Below are 16,125 nucleotides of genomic sequence, written 5' to 3' on the forward strand. Positions count from 1 at the left end.
GCTAATTTAAGTAAATTTTATTGAAAGTTTCGGGATTATTTACGTTATCAAAATCTGTATTTTGAAGAAATTGTTGACAAATTTTCTTCGTTAAGAAAATATTTTTAAAAAAGGTAAACAATAATCAAGGGAGGTAACTGTTAAAAACTGTTATACAAAGCAATCAGGAATGGAATTTAGGAATAATATTACTGAACGGGATTATATCTCACACACATTCCAGAATTGGTAAACACGAGTGTGTGTGTGTATATATACACACACACCTGTGTTTACAAATTGTAAAATATATGGCTCTTGTTTTCTGTCAAAGATAAATTCCCAGGAATATCATTCAATACTTTAAAATAATGGTAGTAACCGTTTCAAAAAGGTTTAAGTAATGCCTTATTGATGACAATAATATTTTAGTGTTAATGTAATGCTATGGTGTTGTTTGGTGTAGATAGAACAGGTACCTGAAGTACTGAGGGTACCTTTGGTAGTGTTGTTACTTTAGGTACAGCTGGTAGAGGTGGTTTATTATTTGAAGTAAAGACACTTGTCATTGGCGTTGTAGATGGATATTCAGTTATATTAGATGTGGTACCAGTTATATTCAAAGGTATTTGGTCAGGATGACAGACTGTGTTAGAATCAATGTTTGGTTGGTAAGTATATCCAGGGTATTGATTGTTGTTATCTCCCCTCGATCTATCCAGTGTGTGTGGAAGCTGTTTTCTCCTGTTCCATGTATGTTCAATTTGGTAACGACACAGATCTAGAAATATATAAATTTATAGGTTATCTGATGCCCCAAACTGTTAACAGAATGGAGAACATTACATTTTCCTATCCATGAAAGGAAAGGAGTTCCCTCTGCAACCACATGGTTTCAAATTCAGTCTCACTACTTTGCACCTAAGAGGTCACCTAAAATTTTACATGTGGGTTTAGTAGACGGAAACTAAAAGAAGCCCGTTCAGTCTGTGTTCATGAATGCACGTGTATGTGTGTGTGTATGCGCATGTGCATTTATGTTCTATTGTCACTTCTGTCAATAACATTATTATTCAGTATCTACACTTACGTAGTGGTTGGCGTTAAGGAAGGGCATCCAGCCGTAGAAACACTGCCAGATAAGACTGGGCCTAATGCAGCCTTCTGGCTTCACAGACTCCAGTTGAACCGTCCAACCCATGCTATCATGGAAAACAGACGTTAAATGATGATGATGATATATCTTTGTGGTCTTCTCATATGTCCACTATATCTCAACCAGATTTTCTTTCAGCCCATTTGTGCTTCATATTTCATCTTTATAATACTAAAACTCTAGAGATGTTTGTGTGTACCCCAAATATCTCAGAAACAGTATATTTTATCTTAATGTTTTTTGCCTATCTCTTTTCATACTTACCTGCAGGAGTGCAGTACAAATTTTTGTGATATTTGGGACTATTTGTTAATTAGACAGAGTTTTTTTGTTATTTCTTGATGAAAAATACATCTCTGCTGTGACATCAACACACATGCAGAATACACATACATATAATGAATGTCATGGCTTGTCAACACAAACACACGTCTACTACCTATGACATATGCACACACATAGTCTTCATACTCTCTAAGAAAAAAAAGAAAAAACCTTGACTGTTTGACGTACACAATATCTTATTCATTCAGAAATATTCTTAACTGAATGTGATTTCAAAAACAGAATATTTTGATGTTTTTTTTAATTATTTTCAAGTGAATGGCAATCTGTTGCTTATCATCCAAAGTTCATTAATTTCTGTAAAAATTTTTTATTTATTTACTTTTTTTCAAAGTGAACAAGAGGAGAAAGTGAAAGATGTATGTACGTGTATATGAAATGGACATATGTGTGTGAAAAAGAGAGAGAGAAAGAGAGTAAAGGGATGTGTTGTCATGTGTACGTACATACATCAATACATATGCATACACCTTCTTCGTACGTACATGCGCATGAGAGAGTGAGTGAGTGAATGTCTGTGTTCTCATTGCGCACACAGACAAACACACACACACACACACACATCTATTTCATATACATGTTCATACATCTTTCAAATTTGCCTCTCTTTCACTTTAAAGCAAATGTAAATAAATAAAAATGACAGTTCTGAGAGTAAAAGCGAAAGATTGCCCCAAGGGAATACCATTACAAAATATTTTTCGAGTGCATTCAATGTATCTCAGCTCCAAAGATTTCGCTGCTATTTCTAGTATGCTCTGCCAGCCCGTAACAACTATTTGCGATAAAGGACCGGAAATACCTGTTATGTGGTAGCAAGGCGTGCAAGAAATAGCAGCCGAATCTTTCCTTTTCTGGGGAAAGAAGCTGTTTACACGTGATTTTGATGTCACATTCGTTGAAAGCATGCGAAATAAACTGGAATATAAAGTAGAAAACACGAAACAAAACTCCATTGCTGGGAATCTCAGACTTTCCGTGTGACCCAACGGGTCACAGGTAGTCTAGTACACACTAACATTGCACATGCAGTAGAGTCTGCTTGCTTAATGTTTTGCATATCATTTCGAATCTTCTAAATCCTAGTTCCACTTCTCATTTCCACAAATCAATTCACTTCCATACACAAGCATTATACACTCTTACTTCTCGCAATTAAAGGCAGTTATGTCTTCCTACTAAATGATCCTGGGTATCAGCCATATGTGAAGTCTTCCTTCTCTGCCAGCCTATCTATGATCCTTACATATATATTATACTAAGCATAGATGAAAAAAAAAAAAAGAACTCAATACATGAAATGAAGGCAATATGTTTTTCAAGAGGAATTGAAGATATAATTCTTTCCAGAAATTGATTAGTTTGATCTTGGTATATAATCACCAGACAATTGAATGATTCTTTACTGAGAGGATTCTAGTCAGTCATTATAAGGAATTATATCTTCGGCACTTGTTCTCTCTCCAGAAGAGAGAAAGATTGTTGAGTAGCTTTTTCTTTTGTTTGTTCAGTCCGGTCACTGGTACATATATATTATATATATATATGTATATATATACAGTATATGTTAAAGAAGAAAATTGAGAGTTTTAATATACCTTTATCTTTTATTCGTTTCAGTCATTTGACTGTGGCCATGCTGGGGCACTGCCTTTAGTTGAGCAAATCGACCGCAGGACTTATTCTTTGTGAGCCTAATACTTATTCTATCGGACTCTTTTGCTAAACCACTAAGTTACAGGGATGTAAACACACCAACATCGGTTGTCAAGTGATGGTGGGGAGATAAATATGGACACAAAAACATACACACGCATATATATATATACATGAGGGGCTTCTTTCATTAATTAATGACTTTATCCTAATTATGCATTAAATTATAAATATATGTCACGTTTAGAAACATTCAGCTCTCTCTCTCTCTCTCTCTCTCTATATATATATATATATATATATATATATATATATATATATATATATATATATAAAATTTAAATACACAAACACACAGATATATTATACACATATACCCATACAAACATGCACACACACACACACAAGTTTTTCTTTTGTAAATTTATATTTTTATATTTTGACTCACATGCACAAATTTTGGTAGTAACTCTCCAAATGAAAGAGATATTTTAACAGCAAAAAACAAGAGGATCTTCTCACTCACTGTAGTAAAGTTTTGTTCTTTTTTAAAGGCTTCCATCAACAAAATTATATTACAAGTGTTAGTTTAGCTTGAAACTACAAATGTAAGAGAAACTAGATGAAAATATTAAGCACCAGGATCAAACTCAGTATTTTAACATTGCTGACTAAAATTCTTATCTACTAAACCATTCTAGTGACTATTATTATAAACATTTGCAAACTCTAATGATCTGGAGAAAAACACAATTATTCCAACTTACCTGGCAGGGTTTCATAATGTCCAGCACTACCGACACTCCAGCCATGACTACTATCTGTGTGAGAAGACAAGATTGACATTTCACTGGTTTCGTCAGCACTGCTTAGTTCTCTGTAACCCGGAGACATACTTTCTTCTCTTGGAACAAACATCTAGAAACATAAAACAGAAAGATTGTATGCCATAATATTTCATCATGGAATCTTTGTTTCCACATTTCAAGTTATATTGTCGTTCATAATCTCTCATTTTACTTTTAAACTGAAATATTCTGGAAATCCTCATGTAAGTCAGAAAAGAAAATTAAAGAGTAATTTAGAATCTACATTTGTAAGATAAGAATTTATCAAATAGAAAAATAATTTTTCTTTTATATTCTGCAAAACAGCTTCAAAGGTTCTTGGTTAATTACAGCCTGCTTTATTATTAACTATGGAATGTTGAAAGGACAAATATTTTGAAATTAAAAGAAAATTATCTCACCTGCTGATGACGTCTTAATGTTGAGTTATCCCATCTATTACCTAGCATGGTTCTGCAGTGAATATCTTCTCTGTCTACCATTGGTTGTTGAGATTTCTTTACATTTCCCTTCAATGTGTACTGAATCCCAGGAAGAACACAAGTGGGATCAAATATATATTTTGATTGGACGTTTAATGCAGGTGTAACCTTGTGGTACATATCAACACTGTTGTTATAGTTGCTGTCTGTCTGCTTCAGTCTATGAACTATACAGATCGATATAGAGATCACTATGACAACTGATACGATCACAGCTGCTATAACAATAACAATCATCACATTCAATTGGAGACCATTACTTGATTCTGTTGTTGTCTTTGAAGGGGTCTTAAATATCTTTGATGTGGTGTTACTAACTGTTAGAGTCAAAGACAAAGTTGTTGTCGATGACAGAACTGGACTGCCACTGTCTTTCACACCTAATTCCAGTTCATAGAATCCAGCATCATTTTGGTAAAGTGAGCGAGAGAAAGATAAGACACCAGAGTGATGGTTCATTTGAAATAAGTGTTTCTCATTACCTCTGAGTATTTCATATGTGAGGAAGGCATTGTGTTGACTGTCTCTGTCAGAGGCCCTAACAACTGTGATGTCATGGTCAGAGTGGGGATGGTAGTGGACATTAAGACTGAAAGGGTCAACATTAGGGAAACTGAAATAGGGAGCATTATCATTTAAATCCATAACCTCAACAACAACATTTGCTCTCTTCTCCAGTGATGGTGTTCCTTTATCTTTTACTAAAACCTTAAACTCATACAGGTTCTTTTCTTCTCTGTCTAGGGACTCAGTTGTGGAAATGAATCCCACATCAGATATCTGAAATGGTAGAATATCTTTTCCATTAGATAATAGAGAATAGGTTAATTGTCCTCCATCTCCAATATCTGGGTCTGTGGCATTGACATATCCAACAGGGAAGTCTTTGTGTTCATTTTCATAGGTGAGAAACTTAAATATGTCCTGACTAAACTGAGGTTGTACATCATTTATGTCAGTGACCAGCATTGAAAACTGTTTCTCGACTTTCAATGGAGGTAAACCATTATCTTGACATTTAATGGTGAAATTAAAGCTCTTCTCACTCTCTCTATCTATTTCACTCTTGACAACAACTTTGTATTTCTTTTCAGACATTGAAATAAGCTGAAGATATCTATTTTGTAAATGACACTTCACTTGTCCATTTACTCCATTGTCATTGTCAGTAACTTTGACAAAAGCAACAAAACTGTGAATTTGAGTTCCTTCTGAGATGACAGCTGTGTTTCCAGTTGACTTTAAGACAAATTTGACATCAATTTTGGGAGGATTGTTAAGATGACTGATACTATTTACAACAACAGTCACTACAGAAAACTTGGAAGGATTACCATTATCTCTGGCTTCAATAAACAATTTATAGACTTTTCCAAACTGAAATTCGTTTGTTATATATATTTCTCCAGAGGTTTGATTTGAAATGAATTTTTTTCGGTCTTTTTCTGAGATATCCTGGCTGAAACTATACACAATTCTTCCATTATCCCCTTCATCTAAATCTGTTGCTATTAATTTGATAATGGGCTTCTCTTTACTGTGTGTATCATTTACTGTTACATTATATATACTTTGAGAGAATACAGGAGCATTATCATTTTTATCCCTCACTAATATTTTTATGTCCAATACACTTTCCTTTGATGGTGATCCTCCATCTGCTGCAATTAGTTGAAGAGCATAACTTTGCTTTTTCTCTCGGTCAAGTCTCCCACCCAATATTAATTCAATGTTACTTTGCCTATCAGAAATACTCGAGACTGACAACTGGAATATATTTTCATGGTTATTCCTCAGTTGATAAGAAATTTTTGAGTTCTCAATACTGACATCTTTGTCAAAGGCATTTGGAAGTGTTTCTTTTCTTCCTTTTGTTGCACTTTCATCAAACTGTATATTAAAGTCTTTGTTGGGAAACATGGGAGAATTATCATTGACATCTTCTATTATAACTTTGATTTCCAATATCTTGATAAAAGAATGGCCATGTTGAACTGCTATTTCTAATATCCTGAAACATTCCGCATTATATTGGCACATAGTTTCTGCATCCAATATGGCAGCTGTGTGCAGTTGTCCTCCAGGTGTAACATTAAACAATTGAACACCTCCATCAGTGCCACCCTGGAGTACGTTAAATGTCAGTTTGTCCTGTGACTGTATATTATCCAGTAAGTGTGTATCAGTGACAATATCTCCAATATAACTGTTTATATCATTGTTCTCTTTCACGTGGTAGGTATGGTCCACACAAAGGCAGCTGTTAGCCATCAACATCACAATTATCAACAACACTGACAACATGGCTTCAGTCATTTAAGCATTAATTCAAATAACTGAAATAAAAAAAAAAAAGTAGGTAAAATTTTATGTAATACCAACTATTTTCAATAATTTAGTCAATGTATTATGATTCCAACCATTACATAATCCTCTTCTAATTTTTAATTCTCTATCTCAGGTGTATATTCAATTTTGATTTGGACATTCTCTTTGTATTGCTTATCTCCTCAATACAATTACTATGATTATATTAAACTGTTTGTAGACTCAACTTCCTCCAACCTATTCTTATTCAAGCTACTCTTTTACTTGTTTCAGTCATTTGAATGAGGCCATGCTGGAGCACCACCTTTAGTCGTGCAAATCAACCCCAGGACTTACTCTTTGTAAGCCAAGTACTTGTTCTATCGGTCTATTTTGCCAAACTGCTAAGTTATGGGGACATAAACACACTAGCATTGGTTGTCAAGCGATGTCCTATAACATCATTTGAACTCTCATCACTGAGTGGGTGAGTGGCATTGAGAGAGGTACATTAAGTCACCTATCTCAATAGCTCTCATGCTCTCAGTTGAGGGAGTTTTGTCTTGCAAGTTAACATGGTGCAACATAAAAAGCACCCATTGCACTCTATAAAGTGGTTGGTGTTAGGAAGGGCATCCAGCCATAGAAACAATGCCAAAGCTGGCAGTACAGCTTGCACACTCCTCTGATGTATTCACTTCTGTCAAACTGTCCAAACCATGCCAGTATTGCAATCAGATGCTAAATGATGATGATGATTGGTAATCACAGATATATGTTCATAAAAGCTAGAGATATCTCAAGAGATTTTGAAGTCATGTAGGCCTTGATGAGGTTGCACTGCTGGTAATTTTGACATATTGAAAGGGATGATCTTAAATCTGCTGTTATGGAATGAGTTAAAAAGCGATTCTGAGGACCTTGTAGTTTCTATGCCCAGAAACTGGCTTGAAACTTAGTTATACACTACAATTGGTTATTTCATAAGACAGAACAATAAAAAGCAACTTTCAATGACATTTAAAGTTCACTGATAGTGTAACCTTTGGCACTTTTCTATGCATTTGGTTCATAATGTGTTATGGCAGTGAGCTATGAGAAGGAAGTATGATCACTGACAAGGTTTCACATCCAAAGAATTCAGCAATAGATCACCAAACAGAAGATAGGATATTCTCAAAAGAAACAATTCATCAGTCAATGTCAGTAAGTTTATAACATAGCACCAGCTGGAGCAATCATAGTTCACCTGATTTTGGTTTAATACTGATATCCAAGTGGACAGAAACCAGAGAGGAAGTGTTGACTGGGCAATCAAATCTCATAAAAATCCAAATTTTTTGTAAAATTTCTTGAGGTGATTTACATCACAATATATATATATAATCTGGTAGTTTTGTCTAAAGGATATTATACCACAAGCCAAAATACTGTCAGTAATCTCATTGTCATGCTAAATACATAGTCAGTAAATTTATTGTGACACCCCTACCTGGGACGTAGTCAGTCCACACCTGTGCATACCTTCCTTCTTGTGACACTTGTGAAGACCTGTTGAGGCAAGTGAAAATCAAAATCAAAATCAAAATCAAATCAAATCAAAATAGATGAACATCAATGGAATTTGTATCTTTGTGGTACCAGTGCCGGTGGTATACAAGAAAACCATCCGAACGTGGCCGTAGCCAGTACCTCATCGACTGGCCTCCTTGCTGTGGGCACGTAACAAACACCATCCGATCGTGGCCGTCTGCCAGCCTCATCTGGCACCTGTGTCGGTGGCACATAAAAACACCATCCGAGCGTGGCCGTCTGCCGGCCTCATCTGGCACTGTGTCGGTGGCACATAAAATCACCCACTACACTCTCGGAGGGGTTGGCGTTGGGAAGGGCATCCAGCTGTGGAAACACTGCCAGATCTGACTGGCCTGGTGCAGCCTTCGGGCTCCTCAGACCCCAGTTGAACCGTCCAACCCATGCTGGCATGGAAAGCGGACGTTAAATGATGATATATATGTATATAATATATATATATATGTGTGTGTATATATATATATAGGCGCAGGAGTGGCTGTGTGGTAAGTAGCTTGTTTACCAACCACATGGTTCCGGGTTCAGTCCCACTGCATGGCACTTTGGGCAAGTGTCTTCTACTATAGCCTCGGGCCGACCAAAGCCCTGTGAGTGGATTTGGTAGACGGAAACTGTATATATATGTATATATATATATGTATGTGTGTGTTTGTGTGTCTGTGTTTGTCCCCCTAGCATTGCTTGACAACCGATGCTGGTGTGTTTACGTCCCCGTCACTTAGCGGTTCGGCAAAAGAGACCGATAGAATAAGCACTGGGCTTACAAAAGAATAAGTCCTGGGGTCGAGTTGCTCGACTAAAGGCGGTGCTCCAGCATGGCCGCAGTCAAATGACTGAAACAAGTAAAAGAGTATATATATTGGGAGAGTTCACGAAAAAAACAAAAGACAAAGACAGGTGGTGTACAAAACAAATAGGTGTATTAGTATAACGCTCAGGAATAGAAAAAGTCTTTTACGTTTCGAGCCTACGCTCTTCTACAGAAAGGGACACAGAAAAAACAAGGAGAGAAAAAAAATATATATATATATATATATTATGTGAAATAGAAAGATGAATAATCTTGTAGTAGATTAATCAAAAGTTTAACCGATACCTTAGTAGCAAAAATCACAGCAGTGATTTCTTCAATTCACCAATATATATATATATATATATATACTTTATTTGAGGGAAGCGGAAGTGTGACTAAGGCTGTTGCTCAGTTTCATATTCCCGTTCGTTGTTTAAAAAAAATAAAACTGTCCGAACGGGAACGTGAAACTTTGAGTAGCAGCTTTTGTTATGTTTCTGCTGCTTTTGAATAAAGCATATTACTCTACCTCTGGTGTTTGAGTACTCCTTTTTTCCACCTTGTTTCACATTTATGTGCTTACTCTGATATGTATATTATAAATATAAACTATACTGACTTTGTAAAGTACAACCAAGTCATATTTTTAGTTCATCATCATCGTCGTTTAACGTCCGCTTTCCATGCTAGCATGGGTTGGGCGGTTCAACTGGGGTCTGGGAAGCCAGGAGGCTGCACCAGGCTCCAGTCTGATCTGGCAGTGTTTCTAAAGCTGGATACCTGTCCTGACGCCGACCACTCTGTGAGTGTGGTGGGTGCTTTTTATGTGCCACCGGCACAGGGGCCAGAGGAGGCTGGCAGCGGTCGCAATTGGTTGGTGCTTTTTATGTGCCACCGGCACAAGCTAGCCAAGGCAGCGCTGGCATCTGCCATGTTCGGATGGTGCTTTTTACGTGCCAGGTGAGGCTGGCAACGGCCACGACCGGTCGGTGCTTTTTATGTGCCACCGGCACAGAAGCTAGCCAAGGTGGCGCTGGCATCTGTCACGTTCGGATGGTGCTTTTTACGTGCCACCGGCATGAGTATCACAACTACAATTCCATTTGATTTTTACTTTGATGTTGATGTATTTGACTCAGTAGGTCTCCTCAAGCACAGCAGTTCACCCCACGATCCAAGGTAAGCACTGCAGGCCGTCCTACGATCCAATGGGCTGGTTGTGTGAAGCTGGTTGTAGGATACAGCCATGAACTCACTTTGTTGGGTATATCTTAATTATTCTTTGTCTTCTCTGCAAGAGTTAATCCAAGTGAATGCAGTTGGTTGTCTCTTAGATGTGATTTGTTACTAATAACCTCTCCACGTCTTATCTCATTCTCAGTTCATTCTAGTCTAACTCTTGCCATATCTCAGCTGCTCATATGTAGACCAAACTCAGTATCTTATTTTTTTGATATTGCACTATCCGATTTCGTGGCCGTTGCCAGCGCCGCCTCGAATGGCTTCCATGTGCAGGTGGCACGTAAAAAGCATCAATCCGACCGTGGCCGATGCCAGCCTCGCCTGGCACCAGTGCAGGTGGCACGTAAAAAGCACCCACTACACTCACGGAGTGGTTGGCGTTAGGAAGGGCATCCAGCTGTAGAAACATTGCCAGATAAGACCGGAGCCTGGTGCAGCCTTCTGGCTTTCCAGATCCCCGGTCGAACCGTCCAACCCATGCTAGCATGGAGAACGGACGCTAAACGATGATGATGATGATGTTTGGTCAGAGGTAAATGGGAAAAACCAGTTGCCATGAATCAAGTGAAAAGAAGTTGTTCTGACATTAGGTACCTAATCCGCATGCTCGGAATAGAATATACTCTATTAAAAGCTTTCAAAGGAAAGATGGTTGTGTTGAATCAACTGAAGGGTAAGCTTTGCCACCCTACAATGGAAGCCGTCTCTGCTGGTCTTCGAAACTTAAAGATTCTATTTAGAGAGCATAAAAATGGGCTTTTTTTTTTTCTTTTTGTTATGTCAAATATATGATATTTTCTGGCATACAAGTCAAATATTTTGAGATGAAAATTTAGAGCCAAAAAAGGTAGGTCAACCAAGAATTCTTTGGTGGATCAAAAATTCCATGTGAAATGCAGCAGGATTTGGAAAGACAGTGACGATGTGTGAATGTTTACACCAGATACTACATCAAACTTGTAAGCCGGAAAATATGGTAAAAAGCACCATCCGTTCGTGGCCGTTGCCAGTCTCGCCTGGCCCCCGTGCCGGTGGCATGTAGAAAGCTCCATCCGTTCGTGGCCGTTGCCAGCCTCGCCTGGCCCCCGTGTCAGTGGCATGTAAAAAGCACCATCCGTTCGTGGCCATTGCCAGCGCTGCCCCGACTGGCCTCCGTGCCGGTGGCACGTAAAAGCACCATCCATTCATGTCCGTTGCCAGCCTCGCCTGGTGCCGGTGACACGTAAAAGCACCATCCGTTCGTGTCCGTTGCCAGCCTTGCCTGGTGCCAGTGGCACGTAAAAGCACCATCCGTTCGTGGCTGTTTGCCAGCTCCGTCTGACACCTGTGCGGGTGGCACGTAAAAAGCACCTACTACACTCGCGGAGTGGTTGGCGTTAGGAAGGGCATCCAGCCGTAGAAACACTGCCAGATCAGACTGGGCCTGATGCAGCCTTCTGGCTTCACAGACCCCAGTTGAACCGTCCAACCCATGCTAGCATGGAAAACGGACGCTAAATGATGATGATGATGATGATGATGCTACTTATTGTTTTGTTCTGACTTTCCACAAGGCCAGTTTCATGAAAGCTTACTTTAGTTAACAGTTAAACTGTGCTCATGAGACACTGAAAAAGACAATGAAACGCATAGGGAATGTTATGTGCATGATGTTTAACCCATTTGATGTCACTATGCTAAAGCAACCCTACTGCCACGCCATACTCTGGTTCTGTGATATAAAATTTTTAGTTTTCCATCAAAATTTCATGTTAATTCGTTTCAGGCACCAACTTAATAACGACAATTACTTCACTGAATTTTTTTCATTGTTTTTCAAAATCGATTAAAACAAAAGAGTAGGCATGGCAAAAAGTTTGCTTCTCAACCATGTGGTTTCTGGTTCAGTCTCAGTGTGTGGCACCTTAGGCAAGTGTCTACTATAGTCCTGGGCCAACCAAAGCCTTGTCAGTGAATTTGGTGGACAGAAACTGAAAGAAGCCTGTCATATACTTGTGTGTGTGTTTTGCATTACATGATAGGGGCAGGGGCAGTTCCGCATAGCCCCTGCCCATTCAAAGTACCCTGGATCCCAGAACGTCCCGCTGTGCTTGAGGAGACCTGTTGAGTCAAGTACATGAACATGAACATTGAAATAAATATCAATGGAAATAGTAGTTGTGATGCCTGTGCCGGTGGCACATAAAGAGCACCATCCGAACGTGGCCGATGCCAGCTCCGCCCCAACTGGTATCCGTGCCGCTGGCATGTTAAAAGCTCCAACCGATCGTGGCCGATGCCGGACCCCCTCTGGCACCTGTGCAGGTGGCATGTAAAAAGCACCCACTACACTCGCGGAGTGGTTGGCATTAGGAAGTGCATCCGGCCGTGGAAGCTCTGCCAGGTCGGACTGGAGCCTGGAGCAGCCCCTGGCTTCCCAGACCCTGGTCAAACCGTCCAACCCGTGCTGGCGCGGAAAATGGACGTTGAACGATGATGATGATGATGATAGTCGTAAATGAGTATCATCATGCAAATGATTTCCATTTCTCGTCTTCCATGAAAACATGTCTAGTCAGTCATGTCTGGAAACAGGTGAGGATTAGCAAATTGCATCCAGCCATAGAAAATTAGCCTCAATAAAATTCCATCTGACGCATGCAGGTATGGAAAAGTGGTTGTTAAACTGATGATGGTCATGAAATGCAGGTAACAAAAGGGTTAACCTGTAAACAGAAACCCAGACTTTCAGTGTTGTATTTATAGATTCTGCTGTGATTTCCTTTATTTTGTAATCATCATCATCATCATCATCATCATCGTGTAGCGTCCGTTTTCCGCGCTAGCACGGGTTGGACGGTTCGACCGGGGTCTGGGAAGCCAGGGCTGCACCAGGCTCCAGTCTGATCTGGCAGTGTTTCTGCGGCCGGATGCCCTTCCTAACGTCAACCAGGAGCCAGGGGGGGTCTGGCATCGGCCACGATCGGTAATAACAATAAATAACTAGGCAAGATTCACAAGTATATTTGCTAGAGCTGAATCGCTGGTAGTAAGAGTGGAATTGGCATCTTGATATCGTTGGTGGTGATGAAATTGGTGTGGAGTGAATCAAGTTGTTGACTCATCAACTGAAGATTGTACACTTACTGTCATGTCGTTGACACCATTATGTCCTGTCTCTGATCTGTTTTAGTGCTAGCTGGAATACTGGACTGAAAAATTTGATTGGTTTGTAACCCTAAGACTGATTGATTTCACACAATATGAAAATTACACTGTAACACGATTTTGTCTTAGGGTAGCAAATGTTATTTCCTGTTTGCTTACCCTTAGAAAGTATGAAAAATGTCGAATATTTCCTTCAAACTTTGCTTTTATTACATTTATTCAAACCTCAAAGAATCCCTCCTAGCATGTGGTTATGATGCTCCCCCACTACTTCTGCTGATGATCATCTCTATATATATAAACAGCAAAATGTCTGTGTGTGTGCCCTTTATACAAATCCACAATTTTTCAGTTAGAGGGCTCGCACTTTCTATGGTCATTCACAACTGTCCAAGGGTGGCTGTGCACATATTTACATTTCCCCAGTCACTCCACAAAGCCGTTAACTATATATATATAAATGGCAAAATGTCTGTGTGTGTGTGTGTCCTTTATACAAATCCACAATTTTTCAGTTAGAGGGCTCGCACTTTCTATGGTCATTCAAAACTGTCCAAGGGTGGTCGTGGCACATCTTTACATTTCCCCAGTCATCCTGCAAAGCCATTAAAAAAATCAATAGAAGTGACATTTTTGTGAATTTTCTATCCAAAACCCAATCAAAATGCCCGAAACTTGATACGTCAATCGAATGCCAGCTAGCTGTATGTGACTGGTCGGAGATTTGGACAGTACTCGCGTGTATGTGCACACGCACGCAGCTGTATATGCATGCACTAGCACTATGACCCAGCATTACCGGGTCATAGTGCTAGTAGATGCATATATTGTCAGCCACTAAGCAATGTGATCAAGAGCAGCTGACAAACAAATCAGGTACTGACAGAATAATTGCTATAATAATATTTCTGCTTCAGCAACTCGGCATGGAATCCATCTGAAATGTAAACACAAAAGCAAAAGTTTGAAGGGAATAGTAGTCATTTCCTTTGATTTCTAGATAGGGAGTAACATTTCTGCCAGCCTCGCCTGGCACCTGTGCAGGTGGCACGTAAAAAGCACCCACTACACTCACGGAGTGGTTGGCGTTAGGAAGGGCATCCAGCTGTAGAAACATTGCCAGATAAGACTGGAGCCTGGTGCAGCCTTCTGGCTTCCCAGATCCCCAGTCGAACCGTCCAACCCATGCTAGCATGGAGAACGGACGTTAAACGATGATGATGATGATGATGATGACTGAAAATATTAAATGCTTAAAAGGTTAAGGATAAGCAAAAGTGAAACTAAATTAAAACAATAAACTTTAGTTTGTTACAATATGTTACTTAAACCAAAACCTCTCTCATCATCATCATTTAATGTCCGTTTTCCATGCTGGCATGGGTTGGACGGTTTGACCCAAAACTGGTAAGCTAGGGAGCTGTACCAGGTTCTAACCTGATTTGGCAAGGTTTCTACAGCTGGATGACTCAGTTTTCTTAACCTTTTGTAAACAATATTACTTTGATAATTAGCAATAGAAATTTATAATGAAATAACTGAGTATTTTATTTAAGTTTTTCATTAACTTCAGTGTAATAGTATTGAAGTTATGACATTATCTCTGTTACTGATAATATTGTTTCAACTGAAAAGATCCTTATTATAAAATAGTCAAATTATACTAAACAAAAATAATATAAATAAGTACTTACCAATAGTTGTCAGATGTTCATACAGTTGTCACAGAACTGTTTCAAAGTTCTTGCAACAAAGTTGTTGTTATTGTTACAAATGGAGTTCTCAAAAGTTTGGTATGTGTTATGCAGTTCTATCAAGCTGGTTTGTATGGTAAGTGTGTTGTAGCCAATGACAAGCTGTCTATTATTCCAATGCAAGGAAACGGAAGTACAGCCTCCAGTTCTTGCAGTAAATGATGGGCTGACTCACAGACTGGTTCACATAACACCACACACTAATATGCACATAAGTGTATGAATGTGTGTGTAAGTAAAATGTACAAAATTAAATCACAGGAAATATTTGGCGCTCAGAAAACTGAGGTTGAGAAATAGACTCGCATGGAAAATTTTGATATTAAATATTTGTGAGATGTTGGATAAAAACAAAAAAAATTTTTTCTGCAAGTTTTGTATTAAAGAGTAATAAACAATTTCTAAAGCCACGCTTAAAAAGGTAAGCCTAAAATGTATTCCCATAAGAATATGGAAATAAAATATGAATTAAAAATATGAATGTTTATAAAGTGACTTTTTAAAAGAAAAAAGCATTTACGAAACAGTGGCTCTAAATAAACAAATATAAAAGTAAGAGCGACGCGCCTTAAAAAGGCATTTTCATAAGAAATTCATAAAGTTTGGTCGATATTCAGAGTTTTTCTCTTCTCATTAAAGATATTCGTTTTATATGGAATCGTAAAGTTTATATTTAAGGTATTTAGTATAAAGATTAGAGGTAGAAGAAATAAAAATATTCATTGAGGATATATCGAATTTAATTCCCTAAATAGCCGAAAATATATATTTAACGCTAATTTAAGTAAATTTTATTGAAAGTTTCGGGATTATTTACGTTATC

General features: G+C 38.5%; 1 protein-coding gene across 2 annotated transcripts; it reads right to left on the minus strand.

Annotated features, from left to right (window-relative positions):
- Positions 1 to 110: 110 nt before the first annotated feature.
- On the minus strand, positions 111 to 16,058 carry LOC115218963 (protocadherin beta-15-like). 2 transcript variants are annotated; one of them, XM_036509216.1, is made up of 5 exons: positions 15,243 to 16,058; positions 8,266 to 8,324; positions 4,386 to 6,802; positions 3,904 to 4,054; positions 111 to 760 (listed from the first exon to the last, which is right to left on the minus strand). In XM_036509216.1, exons 3-5 carry the CDS (start codon positions 6,780 to 6,782, stop codon positions 414 to 416), a joined length of 2,895 nt encoding a protein of 964 aa, XP_036365109.1. In that variant the 5' UTR covers positions 6,783 to 6,802; positions 8,266 to 8,324; positions 15,243 to 16,058; the 3' UTR covers positions 111 to 413. The 2 variants fall into 2 exon arrangements, with proteins under 2 accessions (XP_036365109.1, XP_029644856.1); XM_029788996.2 differs by lacking the exon at positions 8,266 to 8,324.
- Between the last annotated feature and the right edge of the window lie 67 nt (positions 16,059 to 16,125).

This window comes from Octopus sinensis, linkage group LG14, assembly GCF_006345805.1.
Source record: "Octopus sinensis linkage group LG14, ASM634580v1, whole genome shotgun sequence".
Lineage (NCBI taxonomy): Eukaryota > Metazoa > Mollusca > Cephalopoda > Octopoda > Octopodidae > Octopus > Octopus sinensis.

What these genes read in the sequence shown, in the direction of transcription:
- LOC115218963 (XM_029788996.2), bottom strand. Translation starts at nt 6,782, where the DNA reads ATGACTGAAGCCATGTTGTCAGTGTTGTTGATAATTGTGATGTTGATG. An exon ending in CATTAAGACGTCATCAGCAG is followed by an intron (nt 4,055 to 4,385) that starts GTGAGATAATTT and finishes TTATGTTTCTAG; the next exon opens with ATGTTTGTTCCAAGAGAAGA. An exon ending in ACATTATGAAACCCTGCCAG is followed by an intron (nt 761 to 3,903) that starts GTAAGTTGGAAT and finishes ATATATTTCTAG; the next exon opens with ATCTGTGTCGTTACCAAATT.